Genomic DNA, 22,514 nt, shown 5'->3' on the forward strand with positions numbered 1-22,514 from the left:
TACAGTTTTCAACACCATATTTGAGAGAGCTCAGTTTCTCAATATTAACCAATATAAAAAAAAAAGCATGAAAGACTTACTAATATAGACAAAGAGATAAGGGTAGTTATATCACATATTAGACCTGATATTGCTGAAATCTACAAAAGCCGACAAGCTCAAGTATTGCACTAAAATAAATTTCATTTTTATAAAAGAAAAGTCCATATATATTTTTATTGTTAGTTTATGACCCTAATGCTTTTGGTGTTTCCCAAATTTTTCTTATAATCAAATGTGTTCTGTGATTTCGAAAAGGTTAAGAACCACTAGATTAGCCAAACATATTCACATGAATACAAGAATAATCATTTTTATTATTGCAAATATTTTGGCTAGAAATTAACAGTTCATCATCAGTGCATCAAGCACAATCACAAGGTGAAGCTAGAACAACAGAGAATGCTATTCCTATTTACATGCCACCATACAAGTGTTTAAAAATAAAATGAGTTTACAATTAAAGCTATAAATGAAAATTAAAATTATTTGAAATACAAAAATTGACAAAATTTAGATAAATCAAATGACTAAATAATGCATTATATTAAAAAAGCATCAAGCACAATCACAAGGTGAAGCTAGAACAACAGAGAATGCTATTCCTATTTACATGCCACCATACAAGTGTTTAAAAATAAAATGAGTTTACAATTAAAGCTATAAATGAAAATTAAAATTATTTGAAATACAAAAATTGACAAAATTTAGATAAATCAAATGACTAAATAATGCATTATATTAAAAAAGCATCAAGCACAATCACAAGGTGAAGCTAGAACAACAGAGAATGCTATTCCTATTTACATGCCACCATACAAGTGTTTAAAAATAAAATGAGTTTACAATTAAAGCTATAAATGAAAATTAAAATTATTTGAAATACAAAAATTGACAAAATTTAGATAAATCAAATGACTAAATAATGCATTATATTAAAAAAAGGGGGGAAGGTATATTAAATGTCATTGTCTCTAATAGCAAGGCTTATACGTTGGTCAGACATAACTGGTAATTGGTTTACGGAATTAACAACGCATATAAAGTATATTAATTAAAGATAACTTTAATGAATAACTTCTATATTTCGGCAACGTCACATTGCCATCTTCAGGAACATAAAGATATGGTATGTGCACGCAGGCACTAACACAAAGCAAATGAGGAAGAAAGCAAGAAACTAATATTGTTCCTAAAGTCCTAATGGTGCCCTCTTGCAGGCTAATTTGGTAGTCTTGGCAGTTGGGCTGAAGTTCTCATAATGTAAGTCTCCCAAATTTGGGGTAGTTTCATGCACCCAAATTTGTTGAGGTTAGGAACGTTTTTTAGAGCTTCTGAAGATTCTTTGAATAATCTTTCGTATTTAAACTTGCTGCGATGAATTATTTTTGTTTTCTTCCAACGAATTTTATGGTGGGTATCTAAGGCATGGTCTGCCAGCCCAGAGCGGCTGTACTGGTGAAATTCTTCCTCATTTGCTTTGTGTTAGTGCCTGCGTGCACATACCATATCTTTATGTTCCTGAAGATGACACTGTGACGTTGCCGAAATATAGAAGTTATTCATTAAAGTTATCTTTAATTAATATACTTTATATGCGTTGTTAATTCCGTAAACTAATTACTAGAAATGGCATTGTCATTTATGAGGATGAGATTCTCTGAAATCTTGGTAATGGATAGGCAGTGATTTCAATTTAAGTCTGGATAGTATAGAAGTGCTTCAACACTTTCTTAAAATAACTCCTCAAACCCACACTGACACCAATGTAAAAGGTAAGTAATGGACCAGAGGATATTTTGATTCATGACCACTCCATGCTGACCAAGGCAAGATTTTTCAGGCTTATTGTTGGTGATATAAGACAGGTGTTCTTGAAGTCATTTTTGACCAAATGTTCTGTTTGTCAAAAGTGCAAGCAGAGGCTGTTTATCTTTCATGGATGGTGACCAGGAGGAGATTTTGTTGATAGCAAAGCATGTAGGGACTAAATTGTATCTTTTCAAGAACCTTGCAAACATCTGCAAGACACCTACAAAGTATGCGTTAAGGACTTGTTATACGGATTCAGGGGAATTGGGATCAGGCTTGCAACTCTCCAGGATGCATTTAAATCTTTGAGATGAAGCCATTCTGTAACATGATGCATTGGATGGTGCTCAAGTTCTTGTTGGAGAGCTTAAGAATTGAAGCATATAACATGTACTCTATTAAGCAAAGATTTGTATATGCCTATTTTCTGAGATGGATGATGGGCTGAATCCTGTTATATGTAGTAGCCTGTGAAGGTAGGGTTTACAGTGAACAGCTGTTGTAAGTATTCCAGTACCCCATCTGGAAAACATACTAATATTCCTTTTTGAAAATTATGGAGACAACTACCATGTTTGAATAAAAACTTTAGTTTAATATAACTAAAATCTACATTCAACATTTTGACCTTTATGTCAAGGTCATTTTCTGGAGCATACACACTATAAACAGAAAACAAACTACACTACAATCAAACTGGTTTGTTAAAGTTACTGACCAACTGCTACAACAATTGTTTGCCTGACCTCTGGTGAAAAAAAAATGATATATCAACGCTCGAGTCCTATTATTAGTGTTATCTGTTGGTTGTAAAAATACACTGGGTGCAACAACAAGTCTATGTATCTATCTACATACATATATTAACATCATAATTATACATGTACATTTCAGCCAGTTGGTATGGAATGGTTTCTAATACTAGCTGAAGATTGGTTAGAGTCCTGACTTATGCTGGATCTTATATATTAGGTAGGCTGAATGTGTGCCATTCAGATCCCTGGAATTTTCTCATGCCATCTTTGTTGTTGATATTTGGGTGGTTTATCAGGATTTCACAGGCTTCCTTAAATTTCCTTTCATACCAGGTTTTTGTATGGTGTAAAGAGAGGGTGCTTTTCCAGTAGATTTGGTGTAAGGTGTTGAGCGCGTGATCTGAGAGGCCTGCTTCACCATAGTGGTTATATTTAATGTGTCTTATGTGGTCTTTCATATGTATAGGGATTGTCCGTCCTGTTTCACCAATGTACGGCAAGTTACGGTTGCAGTGGATGCAATAGACTCCAGGATGTGTTAATGGGAGGAGAGGATCCTTAGAGGAGTTGAATATGGTTTTAAGTTTAATGGGTGGTTTGAAGGTGGCATTGAGGTTATAATGTTGAGGATTCTGTTGATTTTTCTGATAGCCATTTAATGTATGGGATGGCTATGGTTTTACTATAATCGAGATTCGTTTTTGTTGTTTTATGGAGTATTTTATTAATAGTATTTTTGTTATAGCCATTATTTATGAATGTGTCACTGGTGATTTTTAGTTCTTGTTTCAGGGCTTGCTGGTTAGAGCAAATTGTTATAGCTCTGTTTTTAAGGGTGTTAATGACTCCATATTTGTGTGATGGGTGGTGGGATGAATTAGCATGTATGTATTGGCCAGTGTGTGTCAGTTTTCAGTAGACCATGAAGGATAGACTGCCTGAAGGAAGCCGTGTGACTAGCGTGGCTAGGAACAGGAGCGAATTTTGATTTTCGATTTCGATGGTAAATTGTATGTGTTCGTGTTGTTTGTTCAGGTGGCTAAGGAATGTGTTTAGCATTTGTTGCCCGTGCGGCCAGAAAGCGAACATGTCGTCAACATATCTAAGCCAGACTGTCGGTCTTAGCATGGTGGAATCAAGAGCCCTTTGCTCAAAAGTTTCCATGTAGAAGTTAGCGATTGGGGGGGGGGATAGTGGTGAGCCCATGGCTGTGCCCTCTTTTTGTAGGTAAAATTTGTTTTGCCACACGAAGTAACTGGACTGTAGTAAGTGGGCAAAGAGGGCCGTAATGTCAGGCAGAAATTTGTTCTGTAGTAGGAGAATTGTGTCATTGATGGGGACATTTGTGAAAAGGGTAGAAACATCGAAACTGACTAATAAGTCGTCTTTGTCGAGTGTTATGTTTTTAATTTTGTTTATAAAGTGTTGTGTGTTCTTTATGTAGGAGGGGGAATGACCTACCAACTCCTTGAGTGTTGACACTAATTTCTTGGCTAAGTGGTCATTAGGGCTGTCTATTCCTTCCACAATTGGTCGAAGTGGCACATTTTGTTTGTGTATTTTCGGGATCCCATATATTCTTGGGGGACAGGCATAGTGGGGGTTGAGTTTTTTTAACCATGTCCGGTGGCCAAGAAGTGACGGACTTGAGTAGTTTCTCTGTTTCATCCGTTATCCTGTTTGTTGGGTTATAATTTACCAGCTTGGTAAATTATAACCCAACAAACAAGTAAATTACAAGGTAAATTGTAATGGTAAATTGGTAAATTACAAGCTGGTAAATTTACCAGCTTGGTAAATTATTGGTAAATGATTAGTAATAAGTTACTAATGTAACTGGCAGTAATTAGCATTATGTTTGTTTCTAGCAATGTAAATTTAGGTTGATAATCATAATCTGTAAAAAAATCTCCTGCAATATCATAGTGCTGTGGTTATTCAAACTTAAGTGGATATTGAATACCACATTATTTCTTAGCCAAATAAGAAACTCAAAGATAGGAAACCTCATCTAAGAGTTTCATGCCGAATATAGAAAACTATAAATGATTTACAAATTGTTTATGGTTTACTATACATTTACTATAAACTATAACGATTTACGAATACACACTACACATTGCATACAACCTATGACTGACCATCTGCAGTGATCGCCAATACATGATGAGTAGTATAGAAATAGAAGACACAACATAAATAAAAAAACGAATTATAATTAGAAAAAGATTTTTGGAAATTTTTTTTTGTATTTATTTCCTTTTTCTTTTGGGGAGGGGTAATTGATTAGTATAATCCCCCCCCCAAAAAAAAAGAAAAAGAAATCCACACACCTTCAATCTATCCTCATAGGGAACATTCCACAGACCACTCACCATCTTGGTCACTTGCCTCTGAATCCTCTCCACTGATTTCTCATCCCCAAGAAACCCAGGGGTCCAGACTTGAGCACAGTAATCCAGATGTGGGTGTATCAAAGCCTTATTTATTCTTCACTAGCTAAGTAATCTTATAGGCTAATTCAGCAACCTCAGAATATGTTCTCAAAACTTTAACTACCATCACCCCTAAATCTCTAGCTTCATCTATTTCCTGGCGAGTACAGTGCCAGGAAATAGATCAACGTGAAACACAGCTTATAATCTATTTATCCCAAAATGCATAACTTTACATTTCTCAACATTGAACTGACACCCATTAACTTTTGCCCATACTAACAGCCTATTTAAATTTTCCTGCAAGCTCTCCACATTGCCTTGGTTAACTATTACTCTACCTAATTTCACATCATCAGCAAACAGCTGAGCATTTCCTTTCAGGTTATTTCCTATATCATTTATGTACAAATTAAACAGCAACAGTCCCAGCACTGAACCTTGTGGCACACCACTAGTCACCTGTTTTTGCCTTGATTCTGCCCCTCCATATACCACTTTTTTGATATCTGTTCAGCAATCACCTTCTTTCCACTTAACCTGCATCATATCCATCCCTATTTATTCTAATTTGCATAACAGTGTTTCATGTGGTATTCTGTCAAATGCCTTTGCAAAATCCAGCAAAATCATCGTGTAGCCATTTCCTTTATCCAATTCAGTTGTTACTCTATTATAAAAATTATAAAATATATACACATTTACACAAGAATATTATTTAATTTGCCAAATATTTCAGTCTGAATATTACAGACCATCTTCAGTGGCTACATAGTAATAGTTTTAAAAAACAAGGGTGGAATACGAACGATTGATCATTCACAAATAGAACGAGCCGCGTGATGTCATATCGTTAAGTATTAAAAGAGTAAACATTTTTTATCAGAGTCATGATTAAATTAAAGATATTAATTCAGAAATTCATGTAATAATCTTAAATAACATTAGACTAATATAGGAGAAAAAAAATTAATGTGCTATCCTGATTAAACTTTCCGAAATTTTTGATACAGATATACAGTCATTACGATTCAAGTTAGGACGTTGAAGTAAAGCCTCCACACTTTCTTTAAATAACCGTTCAAATTTATAGCAACATCTGTGTAGGAGGCGAGTCTTGGACAAAAGGATGTTGTGGTTTGTTTCTATTTCGTACTGAGCTAATCCAGCTTTCTTGGGTTTGTTGTGTTGAATGGATGACTGATGCTCTTGAATTCTTTTTTCTATAGAGTGTCCAGTTTGTCCAAAGTAGGAAAAATTACAGTTACATGGAACTTGATACATGCCAGGTAGAGGCATAGTTGAGCGTTTATCTTTAGAAGAATGAAAATGGGTGGATAATTTGTTAATAGGTGTATAAGTGGCTGTTAAATCATATTTCTTCAGAATTCTTGAAATTGGTTCTGAAATCCCAGAAATGTAAGGAACTGGAACTCGACGTATTGAATCTTTGCTGTTTTGTGTTGGATTGTAAGAATCGAAAAGATGTTGTCTACTCTTTTTAGAGAAGCCATTTAGTTTCATGTGATGTTTGATAGTCGAAAGTTCTTTCTGTAATAAATGAGAAGTTGAACAATTAGTTTTGGCTCGTCGGATTAAACATTTTATGATTCCTGTTTTTTGACAAGGATGACGGGCAGATTCTTTGAGAATATAACGACCTGTGAAAGTTGGTTTTCTGTAAAATGTTGTTGTAAGAATACCTGAAGGTGAAAGGATGTGGAGGACGTCTAAAAATGATAACTTGTCTTTTTCAATCTTAGCGATATGACATCACGCAGCTCGTTCTATTTCTGAATGATCAATTGTTCATATTCCACCTTGTTTTTTAAAACTATTCCCATGTAGCCACTGAAGATGGTCTGAAATATTCAGACTGAAATATTTGGCAAATTAAATAATATTCTTGTGTAAACGTGTATATATTTTATAATCCTAATGTCACAAGTATCTTTAATGAATCTATTATAAAAAGTAAATTACTAAGGGATGACCAACCCTTCACAAAGCCATGTTGTCCCTCATACAATATCATATTTTTATTTACTCAATCTTGAATTCTCTGTTTTACCAATTTCTCTAGTACTTTTACCACCACATCTGAGATACTGATTGCTCTATAATTTGCTACTGTAGTCTTAGAACTTCCCTTATGAAAAGGAATAATTTTTCCCTTTTTCTAATCCCATGGAGCTCTACCTGAGCTGATACTTAAATTAAACAGCTTAGTCAGAGCCAGTTCCCTTGCACGTTCTCGCAAAACCCTATCTGATATCCAATCTAATCCCACAGCTGTATTAACACTAAGATTCTGCAGTATCCTAAGAAGCACCAATTCATCCACCTCTGTTCCCACATTAGTGTCTGTCACCTAGGTTAAAGCAGCAACCTCACTAGGACGATATATGCTTGCTATGTGGTCACTTATTAACTCATTTCTTTTACCTGCTTCTGTAATCTTGTGGCCATCAACACTGATTAAAGTTATTCTTCCATAGTTATTCTTCTTCTTACTACTAACAAAGCAAAAGAACTCTTTTGGATTTCTTTTGGCCTGCTTGGCTAAATTCTTCTCATAATCTGATTTTGCCTTCCTTGCCATGCAGGTCATTTTTCTTGCCTGAGTCTTGTACTGTTCATGAGTTTGCTGGTCACCTTTTTCTTTATATACTCTCCACAGCATTTTCTTCTTCTGCAGCTCGTGCTGAATGATATTATTCATCCATCTAACTCCTATCTGATTAACCCTCCTTACCCGATGTATGCAATATAATACTGCTTCCTCTAGATGACCCTTAACTATATCCCATGCAATACTAACATCCTTAAGCTGCAGTGCTTTATGCCATGGTACAGATTTAAGCTTCTTCCTAAGCATGTCATAATCACCTGCCTTGTAGTTCCACATATTCCCCTTTCTTGAAAGAATATTCCTCATGTTTTACAATTTCCCAAGTCAAGACTGCATGGTCATTTCACCAATTGGAGGCAATGTTATCACCTTGGTTATGGATAGCCCTTCTGATCCTATGACCAGGTCCAATACTCTCCCACCCCTAGTCCCCTCCATTACATGCGCTCTTAAGTAATTATCCCTCAGCAGGTGTATAAATTCCATTTCCTTCCTGTCGTGTGATCTTTCTTCCTTCTATTCTTTTTAATTTCAATTCATCTGATATCATCAGCTCTACTCCTCCCCCCTCTCCATCCTATCTATCTTCCCTGAAAATACCAAGCCATAATAATCACTTGACCTGTACTCATTGCACTAATTTGGCAATGCATGTCTTCCAGATCATCTGTGGAACTCCCTGGTGTAGAGCAACAACTAACGTTGTTGCTTTAGGCCAGGTATATTTTGTCTTATTGGTCTTAATCCCACACCAGATTGCTTCCAAGGAACAGCAAAAAGTCACCATCTCACTTGTCTCCTATTCTTTTTGGTTGCAATTCATCTGCTATCATCAGCTGTACTCCTCACTCCATCCTATCTTCTTTATCTTCAATGAAAATACTAAACCCTTCACATTCAATTCTTGTAACTATATCATCTGCTGTTAGCCAAGTCTCACTAATGCCTATAACTTATGGCAAGATTGCACTAACCAATGCCAAAAATTCCTCTCTCTTGTTTGTGATACTTCTGGCATTAGTATATAAAAACAGCAACATTCCTTTATTACCCCACCCACCTGAACTTTCTGAATTGACTACCGTATTCAATATTTTTGGTTAAGAGACTAGATTAGAGACTAGAAATAAGGGTGAGAAGCTTTATGCATTAGTTAGCTCAACTTGGCCAAAAGTTATAGGCATTAGTGAAAGAATTGAACAAGGATAATATACTCTTAGCAAAAGATATAGTATCCTCAGTGAGGACAGAAGAAATAGGATGGTGTGCGGGGGGGGGGGGGGGGGTTAGTAGAGGAATTGAAAATAAAAAGAGAAGTACATCAGAAGAACAAGGATGGAGAGGGCAGTTCATCTGAGGCTATCTGATGTGAGACAGATACCATGAAATATGTAACTCTTTGCTGCTATAATCTAAAGGGCAGTATAAGGGAGAAGGTAGATGACATATTAGTAGTTTGGACAAATTAGTGTGATGAGTGCATGTTGAGTAATTAGTATAGGAGATTTCAACTATGGGGACATAACTGAAAGAGGAATGGTGAGTAGAAGCCAATAAATGCCATCTACTCACAACACCATCTTATGACCACTAATAGTATTTTTTAATTCAAACTGAGTGTGTTCTCTAGTTAATATGCCTATATGTAGGATGAAAATCTGGCATTTCCAGGTGGGGGAAACCCTACTACCTCCACATGAAAATGGCTAACTCAACTTCAATTGAAAAAAGTCCATTAAAGATTCCACAGAGTTCAATGTCAAGTCATTTTTCCAATTGCACAATAGAGGCAATTTTATCATGGTACTTAATTTGATTGTAGTATTATATAATGATGAACAATGCCCAAAAGAAAACTGTCTTTTATTGCAAACACAATCAATGCTTTAAAAAACTGAGGAATATGGCAACATCTTCCTCAGTTTTAGAAGAGCTAGTCCAAATTTTAAATAAAGACACATCCCAACTTATGTAATAGTCATGTTCTGCAAACTTTACATAAGACAAATCTTATGTAAGTTGGGTTTCATCCACATCTACCTGTTAACTAATCACACCCTACTACTTACATATTTACAGTATGTGTATACAGTAGCACATTAACATATTTTGAAGATTATTTCAGCTAATTTTATTCATACAATTCACACACAAATTAGATTTCAATATAAAATTATTATTAATGCAAAGTAATATAATACAATATAAATAGTATGAGAACACAGAAATATTTAAAAAAAAAAAAAAAGTTTAATTTGGCTGTTCAACCTTCCTTGTGAAATTGACTGAACAGTGGCTTCTTTCTTCTCTTTGGGAGAAGTGGCGCAAGCGTTGCTGTAGCATGTGGCGGTGAATTTGAGCTGTGCAGAAGAAAGTGATTTTTAATTGGTGAATAATCCGTTTTTTCCCCCCGTTTTTCTACGTTTTTCAGTGCTAAATTGTTTCTCTGAATACAAGTGTACTTCGGTGGTTGTTTTTTGGAAGTTAGTTGCTGTCGCGATATAATATATTTTGGTTACCGTCAGAATCGAATGCATAATGGTGGAAGACAAAACGAAGCTAAGTTTTCATTACTGTATTTAGTTATATTTCATTTTATTTGGTGTACTTAAATGTTTTGTTTTGCTTGTAATTGTTTGTACTTTATTTTCTATTTATTTAACGGAATTTATTAATTGAATAATTAACGATTACGCTACTCGGCGGTAAGGAATAATGGCGGATTCAGCTGCAGTTGCAAGTGGCGTATCGCCAAGTCCTCCACCATTTAAGAACTCGATTATAAGAAATATCATAAGGGACTTTGTGGCATGCAATACTTGAGGTATGTATGTGTCTTGAGAACTAGATATGTGGCTTGTTAAAGAGAGCTGAGAGTGTATGTGTGTGCAAAATTCAGGCAGTGGGAGGAAATAAGTGTCGAATTATCAATATCCGACCTTGTTGCTCCAGGAATGGGGAATGAATGTAGGAAGACAAGTAGCATGATAGGAGAGAATGAAAAAAATATATGTATGAATGAGAAAATAATAGTTGATAGTGTGGAAGGCATGAGTGACTGTGAAAGTTTAGGAGATGGTTTTGTTTGGGAGAGTGAATTTAGATTAAGAGTGACTGACCTGCAGAGGGAGATAGATGAGATGAAAGAGGAGGTGGAATGTCTTGTGAATGAGAGCAGAAGTATGTAAGATAAGATTAGGAGAATGGAAGAGATAAATGCAAGCCGAATCAGAGTGGGGGAGAGAGAGAAATTTGGGAGTGTTAGAAGAGGAGAAAAAGGAAACAGAAGAGAGGGAATGAGTGAGAGGTATGTGGGTGCTAGAAGAGGAGAGAATGAAAACAGTAGAAGAGAGGGAATGAGAGAGAGGTATGGGAATGCTAGCAGACGAGAGGATGGAAACAGTAGAAGAGATGGAATGAGAGAGGGATATGGAAATGCTAGAAGTGAGAAAATGGAAACAGTAGGAGAGAGGTAATGAGAGAGATGTACGTGAGTGCTAGAAGAGGGGAGAATGGAAACAGTAGGAGAGAGAGGTATGGGAATGCTAGAAGAGAGAATAGCAGTAGAAGAGAGGGAATGAGAGAGACCTATGGGAATGAAAGAAGAGGAGAGAATGGAAACAATAGGGGAGAGAGAATGGTAAGAGGTATAATGTATGGTGACTCAATGATCCGTGGTGTTCAAGATAGGATGCGTGAGGAGTGTTTGCCAGGAGGAACAATAGACAGGGTGGCTGTGGCAAGTAAGAGAGGTGAAAGGGCAGATGAGATGATTGTGATGGTAGGAACAAATGATTTGAGTGGTAATGTAAGTCGGGCAGCGAGAAATGTGAGATTTTTGCTTGAGGCTGTACGGAAGAAGACAGAGAGAGGAAAAATAGTGTGCTTATTGCCTAGGTATGATAATGATGAACTGAGCAGAAGAGCAGTGATATTGAATGGCATAATAGCGAGAATGTGTGACAGGAGAGGACTGGTATATGTGGATGCTTGGAGTGTGTTTGAGGAAAGAGAGGAATTGTATGCGACAGACCGCTTACATTTGAATGAGGAAGGACATAGGCATCTGGAAAGATTGCTGTTCTGAACGAGTCAGTGTGTCACAGGGAGGATGATAGCAGGGGTGGCCTCTTGTGGGAACAGATACTTGGGAGAAGGGAGACGATGCCAGTTAGCACTGAGCCCAGTGGAGTCTAGAAGGGATAATGCTGGGTATAGAAACAATGGCATTTATGTTTTATACTAATGCCAGGAGTATCTGGAATAAGGGAGAGGAATTGGTGGCGCAGATAGCATCAGCCTGGCCAAAAATTATTGGGATCACTGAGACGTGGTTGACAGAAGGGGATATAATAACAGGAATAGAAGTCGCTGGGTATAGCATTTTTCGTCAGGATAGGAGGGGAAAGCGTGGTGGTTGGGTACTGCTTATGATAAGTGATGACCTATGTCCTCTAAGAGTGGAGGCTTTGGAAGGAAGTGAGACAAATGATTTTGAGAGCATATTGTGTGAGGTAGAGGTAGGCAAGACAGGATATTTAGTGGGGTGTTGCTACAGACCCAGGAGCACAGAGGATGGAGACCAGGAGATGTTTAGACAGCTAAGTTTGGCAAGGGCAAGAAGAATGATTGTTATGGGGGATTTTAACCACAGTAGTATAAATTGGAGAGAGGAAGATGCATGTAGCAATAGGGGAATGGAAATTCTAAAATTCTTGAGGGACAAATGTCTTAGGCAACATGTAAAAGAAGGAACAAGAGGTTCAAGAGTTTTGGATTTGGTTATAGTATCAGAAGAGTTGATAATAACTGAGATGACATCTCTCCCATCAGTTGGAGAGAGTGACCATATGGTTTTGACTTGGAAAATGAATAGACATGCAGGAGTATCAAAGAGACGGGAACTTATGTGGAATTATAAAGCAGGTGATTATAATAGTCTTAGACGTCAACTTCAGGAAGTTTCATGGAGGGAGGAATTGGAAGGCCGGGATATCATTAGTGCATGGGAAATTGTGAAAGAATATTTGTTAGCAGCAATGGTAAGTTGTATACCACGAGTGAAGAAGAGGACACAATTTGGAGTAAAGTGGATGACAAACAATATTAAACAGGAATTGCATCCGAAAAGGAGGTTATGGAAGAGATATAAGGAGATAGGTGAAGAGAGGATGCATGAAGAATATAAGACACAGGCCAGAAGAGTGACTAGTGTGGTACGGAAAGCGAAACTGGAATATGAGAGGAGGTTGGCCCTAAGATCCAAAGAAAATCCTAGGGAATTTTTTAGCTATGTGGCCAGTAGGAGGAGAAATGACTGTGGAAGAATGATATTGTGGGATAAAAATGGGAATAGAGTCACTGATGCAGAGGACATAGTAGAATTGTTCAATGAAAACTTAATTGGAATATTTCATCCTAAAGGAGTCAGTTTTAATGATAGAGGGATAGGGCTGGTTCGAGGTTTAGAGGTACAGGAAGAGAGTGTGTTTCAGATACTGAGTACTCTGGATGTCAGTAAAGCTTTGGGACTGGATGGTATTTCACCACGAGTTTTGAGAGAATGTGCCAAGGAACTGACAGTGCCTCTGACCTGGCTTTTCAATGAAAGTTCGGCTGCTGGAAAGGTGTCCATGGAATGGAAGGAAAGAAGGTAGGATAGTGCCATTGCATAAGGGTGGTAGCAGACTGGAAGTGTCAAATTATAGACCAGTTTGTGTGTCATCAGTAGTTGGTAAGATCTTGGAGAAAGTAGTGAGGGACCGTACACAACATTGGGCAGATGAGGGTAATGTTATCTGTGAGAGACAACATGGATTTATGAAAGGGCACTCTTGTTTTAGCAATATGCTAGCCTTTTATAATAAAGATACAAGAACATTAGATGAAGGAAAGGCATATACTGCAATTTTCTTAGACTTAGCAAAGGCATTTGACAGGGTGTCACATGATAAGCTGATATTTAAGTTGCAGCAGATGGGTCTGGATGTCAGATTGGTCAACTGGATTCAGGATTGGCTGTCTGATAGGTATCAGAGAGTTGTGTATGGTGGAGCAGTTTCAAGGAGGCAGAGGGTTACAAGTGGGGTCCCACAGGGCTCAGTACTAGGACCTATATTGTTTAACCTTTATATCAATGACATTGCCAGTGGATTGCAAGGGGATATTCAGTTGTTTGCGGATGATGCGAAGCTAGGAAGGATTATTAGTAATAGTGCAGATGTGGTAGCCCTGCAAGAGTATTTGAATAACCTAGATAGATGGGCAAATGAATGGGGGTGTCAGTTTAATGCAGCAAAATGTAAGGTCTTGAGGTTTGGGAAACATCGATGGGACACTGCATACTCTATGGGAGGAGTTATGCTGGAGGAAGTAGAGGAGACAAGAGATCCGGGGTTGATGGTTGATAGAAACCTGAAGTGTAGGGGACATGTTGCAAAGGTGGTGAAGGTAACACAGAGGATTGCTGCAATTATGAGAAGGACACTGACCTGCAGAGATAAGAGGGTTATCATTCCGTTGTATAAGTCTCTAATCAGACCACACTTGGACTATTGTTCTCGGATTTAGTCTCCAGGATTTGAAGGGGGATAAATTAGCTGTGGAAAGGATACAAAGACGGATGACAAAGATGGTTTCAGTACTCTACAAGGATCGGCTGAGGGAACGTGGACTGCAGAGTTTGGTGGATAGAAGAAGGAGAGGTGATATGATTGAGATTTAAACTGTTGAGAGGTGGTTACAGGGTTGACACTGGAGAGTTCTTTCGCTTGGTTGAACAGCGGGAAGGAGTGATGACAAGAGGCCATCCCTGGAAGTTACAAAAGGAAACTGTGAGCAAGAGGGTGAGGAGTGGTTTCTTTGCATGGAGGGTGGTTGAACTGTGGAATGCATTGCCTGATGGAGTGGTGAGAGCGAGAACGGTCAATGAGTTTAAGGAGTGGTATGATAGACTTTGTGTTTCTTAGGGGGGGGGGGATCTCCCCTCGATGAGTCTTGACAGACTTTATGTTCTTAGGAAGCACCTCCCACGATGAGTCTATCGACTCCATGGAGGCCTGAATAATAATAATAATAATAAATCTCTTGATAATACACCAAAGAATCATCTATTTCTCTTAGGACTTTTTAAGAATTCTGGTATTAGGCTGCTGGTTACAAGATCTATAGGAGATGTGCACCAAACATCACAGTGAATTCCTCCTGCTGAAATCATACAAAATGTGAATGTCAGCTCTTTCTTCATGAAACATCTTGGTTCCTCTTCTGGTTCCAAAGCCTCAGCTTCAACGAGTTCTTCATTTGATAACTTATCCTGATAGAAGTCAATCAATTTTCAATATCATGTTTATCAGCTTCTAATTTTCGTTGTATAGCAACCTTAACTATCTTTTCAGTCAAAGTTATCAAAAGCTTTGTCCTTACCAAAACCATGCCCAAACTGTGGATAAATTGTTTTCCAAACCAAATTCATACAATTTTTGTGTGACCTCTTCCCATGATTAAGCATAACTTGATAAATATTATAAGACTTCCAAAAATCTCGGACTTTTAAACTGGGATCTTTGTCCATAGCTGCCTAATGCATGTACAAAAGCCAAATGTATATAATAAGCTTTAAAGTTGTCGATCGTTTTCTGGTCTGTTGGCTGGATGAGTGAACTAGTGTTGGGTGGAAGGTAGAGTACTTTTATGTCTGGATGAAAATCATCCAAATATGCAGGATAACTAGGTGCATTATCAACAATAAACAAAATCTTGAATGTCAATTTCTCTGCAATATTTTTTAATCGCAGGCAAAAAAAAGTAAGTTAATAAACCAAGGTTTGTAAAGAACAATAGTAACCCATGCATCTGGATCTGAATAATAATATACAACAAAAGTTGCCTCACTGATGCCTTACAGTGGCTTAAGCTAACCAGAAGCATTACCACCAAGAAAAAGATTTAGTCTATCTTTTGAAACTTTTTGTCCTGTCATTTTTTATTTCATTATGACATTTTTTCCCCAAAAGAATCTAAATCTAGTCTTGTCTACATTAAACACTTGTTGTGGACCTTTATCAATTATTTGTTTCAACAATTTAGTATATTTCTCAACTGCTTTCTGCTTTGGTATCATTGGCAGCTTCTCCAGACACTTTGACATTATGAAACCAAACCAGCACAATTCTTAAATCTAGCAACCATTACTAAGCAAAAGGAATGAGAACAGTCTGGATAATATTTTCATTTTAAGCCTTCAATTTAGTGGTATGAGACTAAGATCACATCCTGTGGCCATTAAGCCACAGAATGAAGGTGAACAAAGCTTCATATGAAAATGAATGAAACTGAAAATTATAAAGAAATTTATTATTTTCAGCTCTAAATCAATTTTGGAGCATTTACTTTTCCACTTCTGTTCTTTTATCTAGTCATGACAGTTCATGCAAATCCTAAAAATATGTAGCTTTTACTAAAATACAGCAAGTCTACATTCAAAGTGAGACAAAAGTGCATGCATGCATGCAGCACGTTATCTGTCTGACTTGCAAAAGGCTGCCATTAGATGGTGTGCAAATAACATAGGCATGTTAAGGAAAATTTTATAATTCACCATGTAAATCTGAATATATGCAAGTCACATTTATGTAAATTGGGGTCTGCCTGTATATAGTTATAAATATTTGTAATTAAAATAATTACAAATGTTAAAAAAAATACTTCAAAATAATCAAACTTTTAAGACTTTCCACTGAAAATTATGAATGATGAGAATAACTATGAAACAGCCATGTAAGCATTTTCCATCCAACTTAATAACAATGACATTTACTCTCACCTGGCACAAAACAATATGATGGGTGCACACAACAAGTAAGGTGCATTCCACTTTTTGATTAATTTTTTCTTTTACACGGTAGTGCATATCGCTGGAATCACCCTTAGTAAGTTCATAGATTATTATGCGTTCTGGTAGTTGTACCTAAAATAAAATAAATAAATGGTTTAAAATTTTCAATAACAAAGACAATATATTCATACAGTAGGATAAATTACAAATTAATTATAATAAATCAGAATGAAGTTGTGAAACATTTTGAACAGTAATTTAACTACTTTTAACATGACTAACTTTTAAATTTGCTACTGTATGATTACTAGCTGTTCACTTCATTGCACTTCCTCTCCTCTCCAAAGTCTCCATCACTCTTCTTATTCTCCTCCCCCAACATCCAATCTATTTCTGATCTTTCACTAGGCAGTCAGCACACAATGCAATACAATGGGTCTCCAATATCCACATGTCTGCTTTCTGTGGTTTCAGTAATCCAGTCTGAAAATATTAAATGGAAAATTCCAGAAATACTGAATAGCATGATGAAATCTCATGCCATCCAGCCTGGGACACGAATCACACCTTTGTCCAGCATATCCCCTGTACTGAAGTAGCCATCTTGGTTATCAGATCAACTGTTATGTATCACAGTTCTTGTGTTCAAGTAACCCTTATTTTACTTAATAATGACCCCAGTCACAAGAGTAGTGATGCTGGTAATTCAGATATGCCAAAGGGAAGCCATAAAGTGCTTTCTTTAAGTGAAAAGGTGAAAGAAAGTTCTCCACTTCATAAGGAAAGCAAAAAAAAATTGTATGCTGAGGTTGCTAAGATTCCATTCACATTCACACAACTTTTATTATAGCACATTGTTCTATTTTATTATTAGTTATTGATGTTACTTACTGTGCCTAATTTATAAATTAAACTTTATCATAGGTATGTATCTACAGGAAAAAAACATAGTATATATAGGATTTTGTACTATCCGTGGTTTCTAATATCCACAGTGGTTCTTGGAGGATATCATTCACTACCATCTTCAACTCCTCTTTCACTTGCACTTTTTTCTTATACACTGAACAGAAGGTTTCATCAACAAATTCTGTTGACGAAACAGAATTTCGTTGCACTCTCTTTCTTTCTTTCTTCCTTTCTCTCTCTCCAGTGTATCTGCATCCACAGAAACCAAGATTCTAGGCATGCACACAATAGTTCAAGTCAGGTTGTATGGGCTTGAACTTCAATCTGCACCTGACTTAAGTCCTTTCTCAACTTCATCAACATACTACTCATATCTTTTCTCATGTTATTAATATCTTTACATCAATTTTGATACCATTCTACCCCCATCTCTCTCTCTCTCTCTCTCTCTCACACACAGACACAATTTAGGGCATTTCACTTTTCTCGCTTTCCCAACTCCGTGATTCACTCCTACCATTGCACATGCTTTATTTCCCACTTTAACTCCATCCATATTACGTATGATATCATTTGTGCTATTTTTACTGATTTTTTCAGAACAAGATCATGCATGCTTTTTTGTGAACCATAAGAAAGTCTGGTTTTATCTGGCTAAATAAAAGTGTATATTCTCCTCACGGTGCATTTCCACAACTATTACTTTCACTCTTAATCATTTGTACATCACCATCCTTTAACTTCCATATTCGAATCACATTCTGCATACACACCCAAATTGCTATCTGGTTTAGAATCAATGACACCATAAATTAGATCTCATTGACCATGTCTTCCCAGATACAGTCAAAACCTGACTGACAATGAAATGACTGAAATTGGCTTTCAGGTGATGTTTATTTAGTGGCCTGCTTATTATTATTCAAATAAGATATTATAGGTCCCACACATATTTTGTAGCAAAATGTAAAAAGAAGCTTAAAAAAAGTTTCAAAAGTTTACCAAAGAGCTTATGAGAATATAACCATTGCATCAGAATTGTCTGGTTTGCACTACTTAAAATACACCAACTCTGCCCTGGAGCCCACACTTTTATTAATATTAATAAGCCTTTTATTAATATTTAAATTAGGTTTCACTGGCATGTTTCGAACTGTTATTTCTCACCATCAGAGACCAAGCACAAACCTAGGGAGCAAAAACACTCTCAAATGCCATAATGTGTGTCCTTACCTGATGTGTGTCAGATGTTGTAGTTAACAGTAATCAACTTCCGCTTGGTGTCGCACTGATTTGATCGTCAGCTTTTGAGAGCTCCTAAAAATATTAGTAGTATTTTGTGTTAACTTTGGCAATTTTACTAGAATTTTAAGTAGTATTGTTTGCTTTTTGTTTCTTGGTGTGTCTGTGCAATTTTTGTGTATTTTCTGTTATTTTAAGTATTATTTTTAAGATAAGATAGCGTACATATGGCACCGATAAAGAAAAAAATGGCGGCCAGGTCGCCATGTTTGTTTAAGAGTTTTGATGTAAACGAATTTATGCAATGTGCTGTCTGTGAGATGTATGCTTTGCGAAGAGCAGTGGGAGTCTGGTTAGAGGGTGATAGTGGAATTAATATGTGCAGAAAGTGTAAGGAGAATGAGGATCTCAAGCGTGTTTCGGGTGGCGAGAGTAATATCATTAACGATAGTCAGAATGTAGAAAATGGCAGTGTGATAGAGAATTGCGTGGTAGTGCCAGATAGGTGTGAGAGCATCGTTGAAAGTGTAAATGAAGGTAGAAATACAGAACGAATGGATGATTTGATTGATAATGAAAATGGCGAGATAAATGCGAGTAGTGAAATTGCACATTTGAACAGTGCGATACACAGAGCGAAAAGGCAACTGGAGCGTATGGAAAAATGTATGCTGAACGTACCGACTAATAACCGGCGTAAGTCTGTGACGACAAATAATAGAATGTTCGTAAACGTCAATAAAATGAAGGAGCGAGTGCTGTATGGGGATTCGCTATTAAGAGGTGTGATAGTTGAGAGTTTGATAAAGTCGTACCAGCCGGGTGCAAACATAAAGGACGTCAGCGAATCTATTCTCGTGCAAAAACAGAGGGTGAAAGAGATGATAATCGTGGCAGAAACAAATGATTTGAAAGAGGACAAAATGGAAATGATAGAGAATGTGAGGGAATTACTTGAGGTAGCAAAATAGAAGAGTGAGAGAGTTAGGATAGTGAGTATTTTACCGCGGTATGACAGTGAAGTGTTTAGAAGGAGGGCCATAATTGCCAATGACTTTATGCGTAGATTATGCATGGAGAGTGGTGTGGAATTTGTGGATGTGTGGAATGAGTTCGATAGGCGAAAGGACTTATATAAGATGGATGGGTTACATTTGAATGGAGTTGGTGTATGGAAGCTTGAAAAAGTGTTGATGAATGATGTGGAAATGGATGTACAGACTCAGGGAAACTAGATTTATTAAGGGGGGGGGAGTGGATATGCAGACTTTAGGGAGGCAGTTGAGTGTATTAAGGAGTATATTATGCCCGAGCGAATACGAAGGACAACAAATCAGAATGGGATAGTTAGTATAAGGCATCAAAGTAGGGATGGGACAAATGGGCTTCTGCAATTCATGTACACTAATGCCAGGAGTATTAGGAATAAGAAGGAAGAGTTTTTGGCCTTGGTTGGCACTTCCAGACCACAGGTTGTTGGTATCAGTGAAACATGGCTGATAGCAGATGATAAAGCTAGTGGGATTGAATGCGACGGGTATAGCATGTTCAGGAGTGACAGGGTGAATAAAAAGGGGGGAGGAGTGTTATTGATGATAGCTGATGAGTTGCTGCCAAGGAGTATAGAAGTTGAACTGCAGGATAGAGAAAAGAGCACATTTGAGGCTGTTTGGTGTGAGATAGAATCTAGCAGAACAAAATATACAATTGGGTGCTGCTATAGACCAGGTGATGGAATCGATGGTGGGGATAGTATGCATAGGCAAATAGAAGAAATGAACGGAAGAAGGGTAATTATTATGGGTGATTTCAATTATGGTAACATTGACTGGAAAGAGGAGAGGGCACATGGGAGGAAGGAATTGGATTTTATGCAGTTATTAAAGGACAACTATCTGTGGCAGCATGTAGTGGAAAATACCAGGGGGCAGAGAGTGCTTGACCTAGTAATTGCAACTGAGAATGTGGCTGTAACGAACATGACCATGTTGCCACCAATTGGTGAGAGTGACCATAAGGTCATGACTTGGGAGGTGGCTAAAGGAGTGGAATTTACAATTAAGACAGGGTACATGTGGAATTACAAGGCTGGTAAGTATGACAAGCTTAGGTGTGTGCTTGGTTCAGTGCCATGGCATGTAAAACTGTAAGGGCTGGATGTTGATAGTGCATGGGAGGTGGTTAAGAAGTGTTTGCAGGAGGCAATGGTTGACTGTATACCAAGAGTCCGAATAATAAATCAAGTAGGGGTTAAATGGATGAATAACACTATTAAGCTTGAGCTGCAAAAAAAGAAACAATTGTGGAGGGAATTTAAGGAGAAAGGTGATCAGCAGGCGCAGAAACAGTATAAAGCTCAGGCCAGGATGGTAACAAGGGTGGTAAGAAAAGCAAAAGTGGATTACGAAAGAAAATTGGCCATGCAGGCTAAAGAGATTCCCAAACAGTTTTTTCGATATGTTGCAAGTAAAAGGAAAAGTGTTCATGGTAGAATGATCTTAAAAAATGCTGAGGATAGGGAGGTAACTGAATCAGTCGATATAGTGGAATTACTGAGCGAGCACTTTGCAAGAGTATATCATTCAGGTGGTGAGAATGCAGGAATGGAAGAACCAATAGCTTATACTGGAATTGTGATGAATGAAGTAGAGGTAACTAGTCTATTACAGAACCTCAGTGTCAATTCATCTGTAGGATTGGATGGTATACCAGCTCGTGTCGTACGTGAAGCGGCTAAAGAATTGTCAGTGCCCTTGACCATTTTGTTTAATTTGAGCCTCGGGTCAGTCCCAAGGGGGTGGAAAGAGGGGAAAATAGTTCCGCTGCATAAAGGTGGTTCCAAGGCTGCTGTTGAAAATTACCGGCCAATCAGCATAACAGGAATCATTATCAAGGTCTTGGAGAAAATAGTCAAGAGGAAAATACAAGATTGGATAGAAGAAAATGGGATACTGTATCGGGGACAGCATGTTTTGTGAAGGGTAGGTCATGCCTCAATAACTTGCTCACATATTATAACACAGTGACGGCTGAACTGGATAAGGGTAATGGATTTACAGTGATTCTACTGGACCTTGCTAAGGCCTTTGACAGGATACCACATGGAATTCTAATCAGTAAATTGCAGCATATGGGGATGGATATAGGGTTGTGAGATGGATCGGAGGGCGGTTGACAGAGAGATATCAGAGAGTGGTTTATTCAGGAGTAGAATCCACAAGACGGCCTGTGACTAGTGGTGTGCCACAAGGATCTGTTCTTGGACCACTGCTGTTTAATTTGTTCTTTAATGATATAGGAAAGGATCTGAGAGGAACAGTTCATTTGTTTGCGGATGATGCAAAGTTGGGTAGGGCAATAGTGAATGCAGATGACGTCAAAATTTTGCAAGATGATTTGGATAGATTGGAGGTCTGGGCTAAGGTGAATGGATGTCAATTTAATGTGGCAAAATGTAAGGTTATACATTTTGGAGTGAAAAGATTAGCAGCAGATTACTACATTGGTGGAACTGTACTCCAGGAAATTGATGAGGCACAAGATTTAGGAGTGTTGGTGGATGAGGAGTTGAAGTTTAGGGGGCACATTGCAAAAGTGGCCAAATCAGTTCATCAAATCACTTGGTTGCTGAAGAATACGTTGACAAGCAGAGACAAGCAGGTTATTGTTCCTCTGTATCAAGCCTTGATAAGACCTCATCTCGACTACTGTGCCCAGATTTGGTCAGCTAGGTTCCTTCTTGATGGGGAGGAAGTGAAGAGGATCCAGAGGCGAGTGACCAAGATGATAGGTCTGTGGAATGAACCTTATGAGAATTTGTGGGTTGCAAAAATTGGTTGATAGGCGGAGGAGGG

General features: G+C 37.5%; 1 protein-coding gene across 4 annotated transcripts in view; it reads right to left on the reverse strand.

Moving 5' to 3' along the window:
- Positions 1-22,514, reverse strand: part of Oseg1 (intraflagellar transport protein Oseg1) — a 796,421-nt gene that overhangs the window by 468,462 nt on the left and 305,445 nt on the right. For all 4 annotated transcript variants that reach the window (XM_090410292.1, XM_090410285.1, XM_090410300.1 and 1 more), the window contains exon 10: positions 16,498-16,641. In XM_090410292.1, coding sequence (XP_090266418.1) covers positions 16,498-16,641 — 144 coding nt within the window. The remainder of the gene's footprint in view (positions 1-16,497; positions 16,642-22,514) is intronic.

This window comes from Typopeltis vanoorti, chromosome 2 (assembly GCF_054136105.1).
Source record: "Typopeltis vanoorti isolate ZY-2024b chromosome 2, IOZ_Tvanoo_1.0, whole genome shotgun sequence".
In the NCBI taxonomy this organism is placed as follows: domain Eukaryota; kingdom Metazoa; phylum Arthropoda; class Arachnida; order Uropygi; family Thelyphonidae; genus Typopeltis; species Typopeltis vanoorti.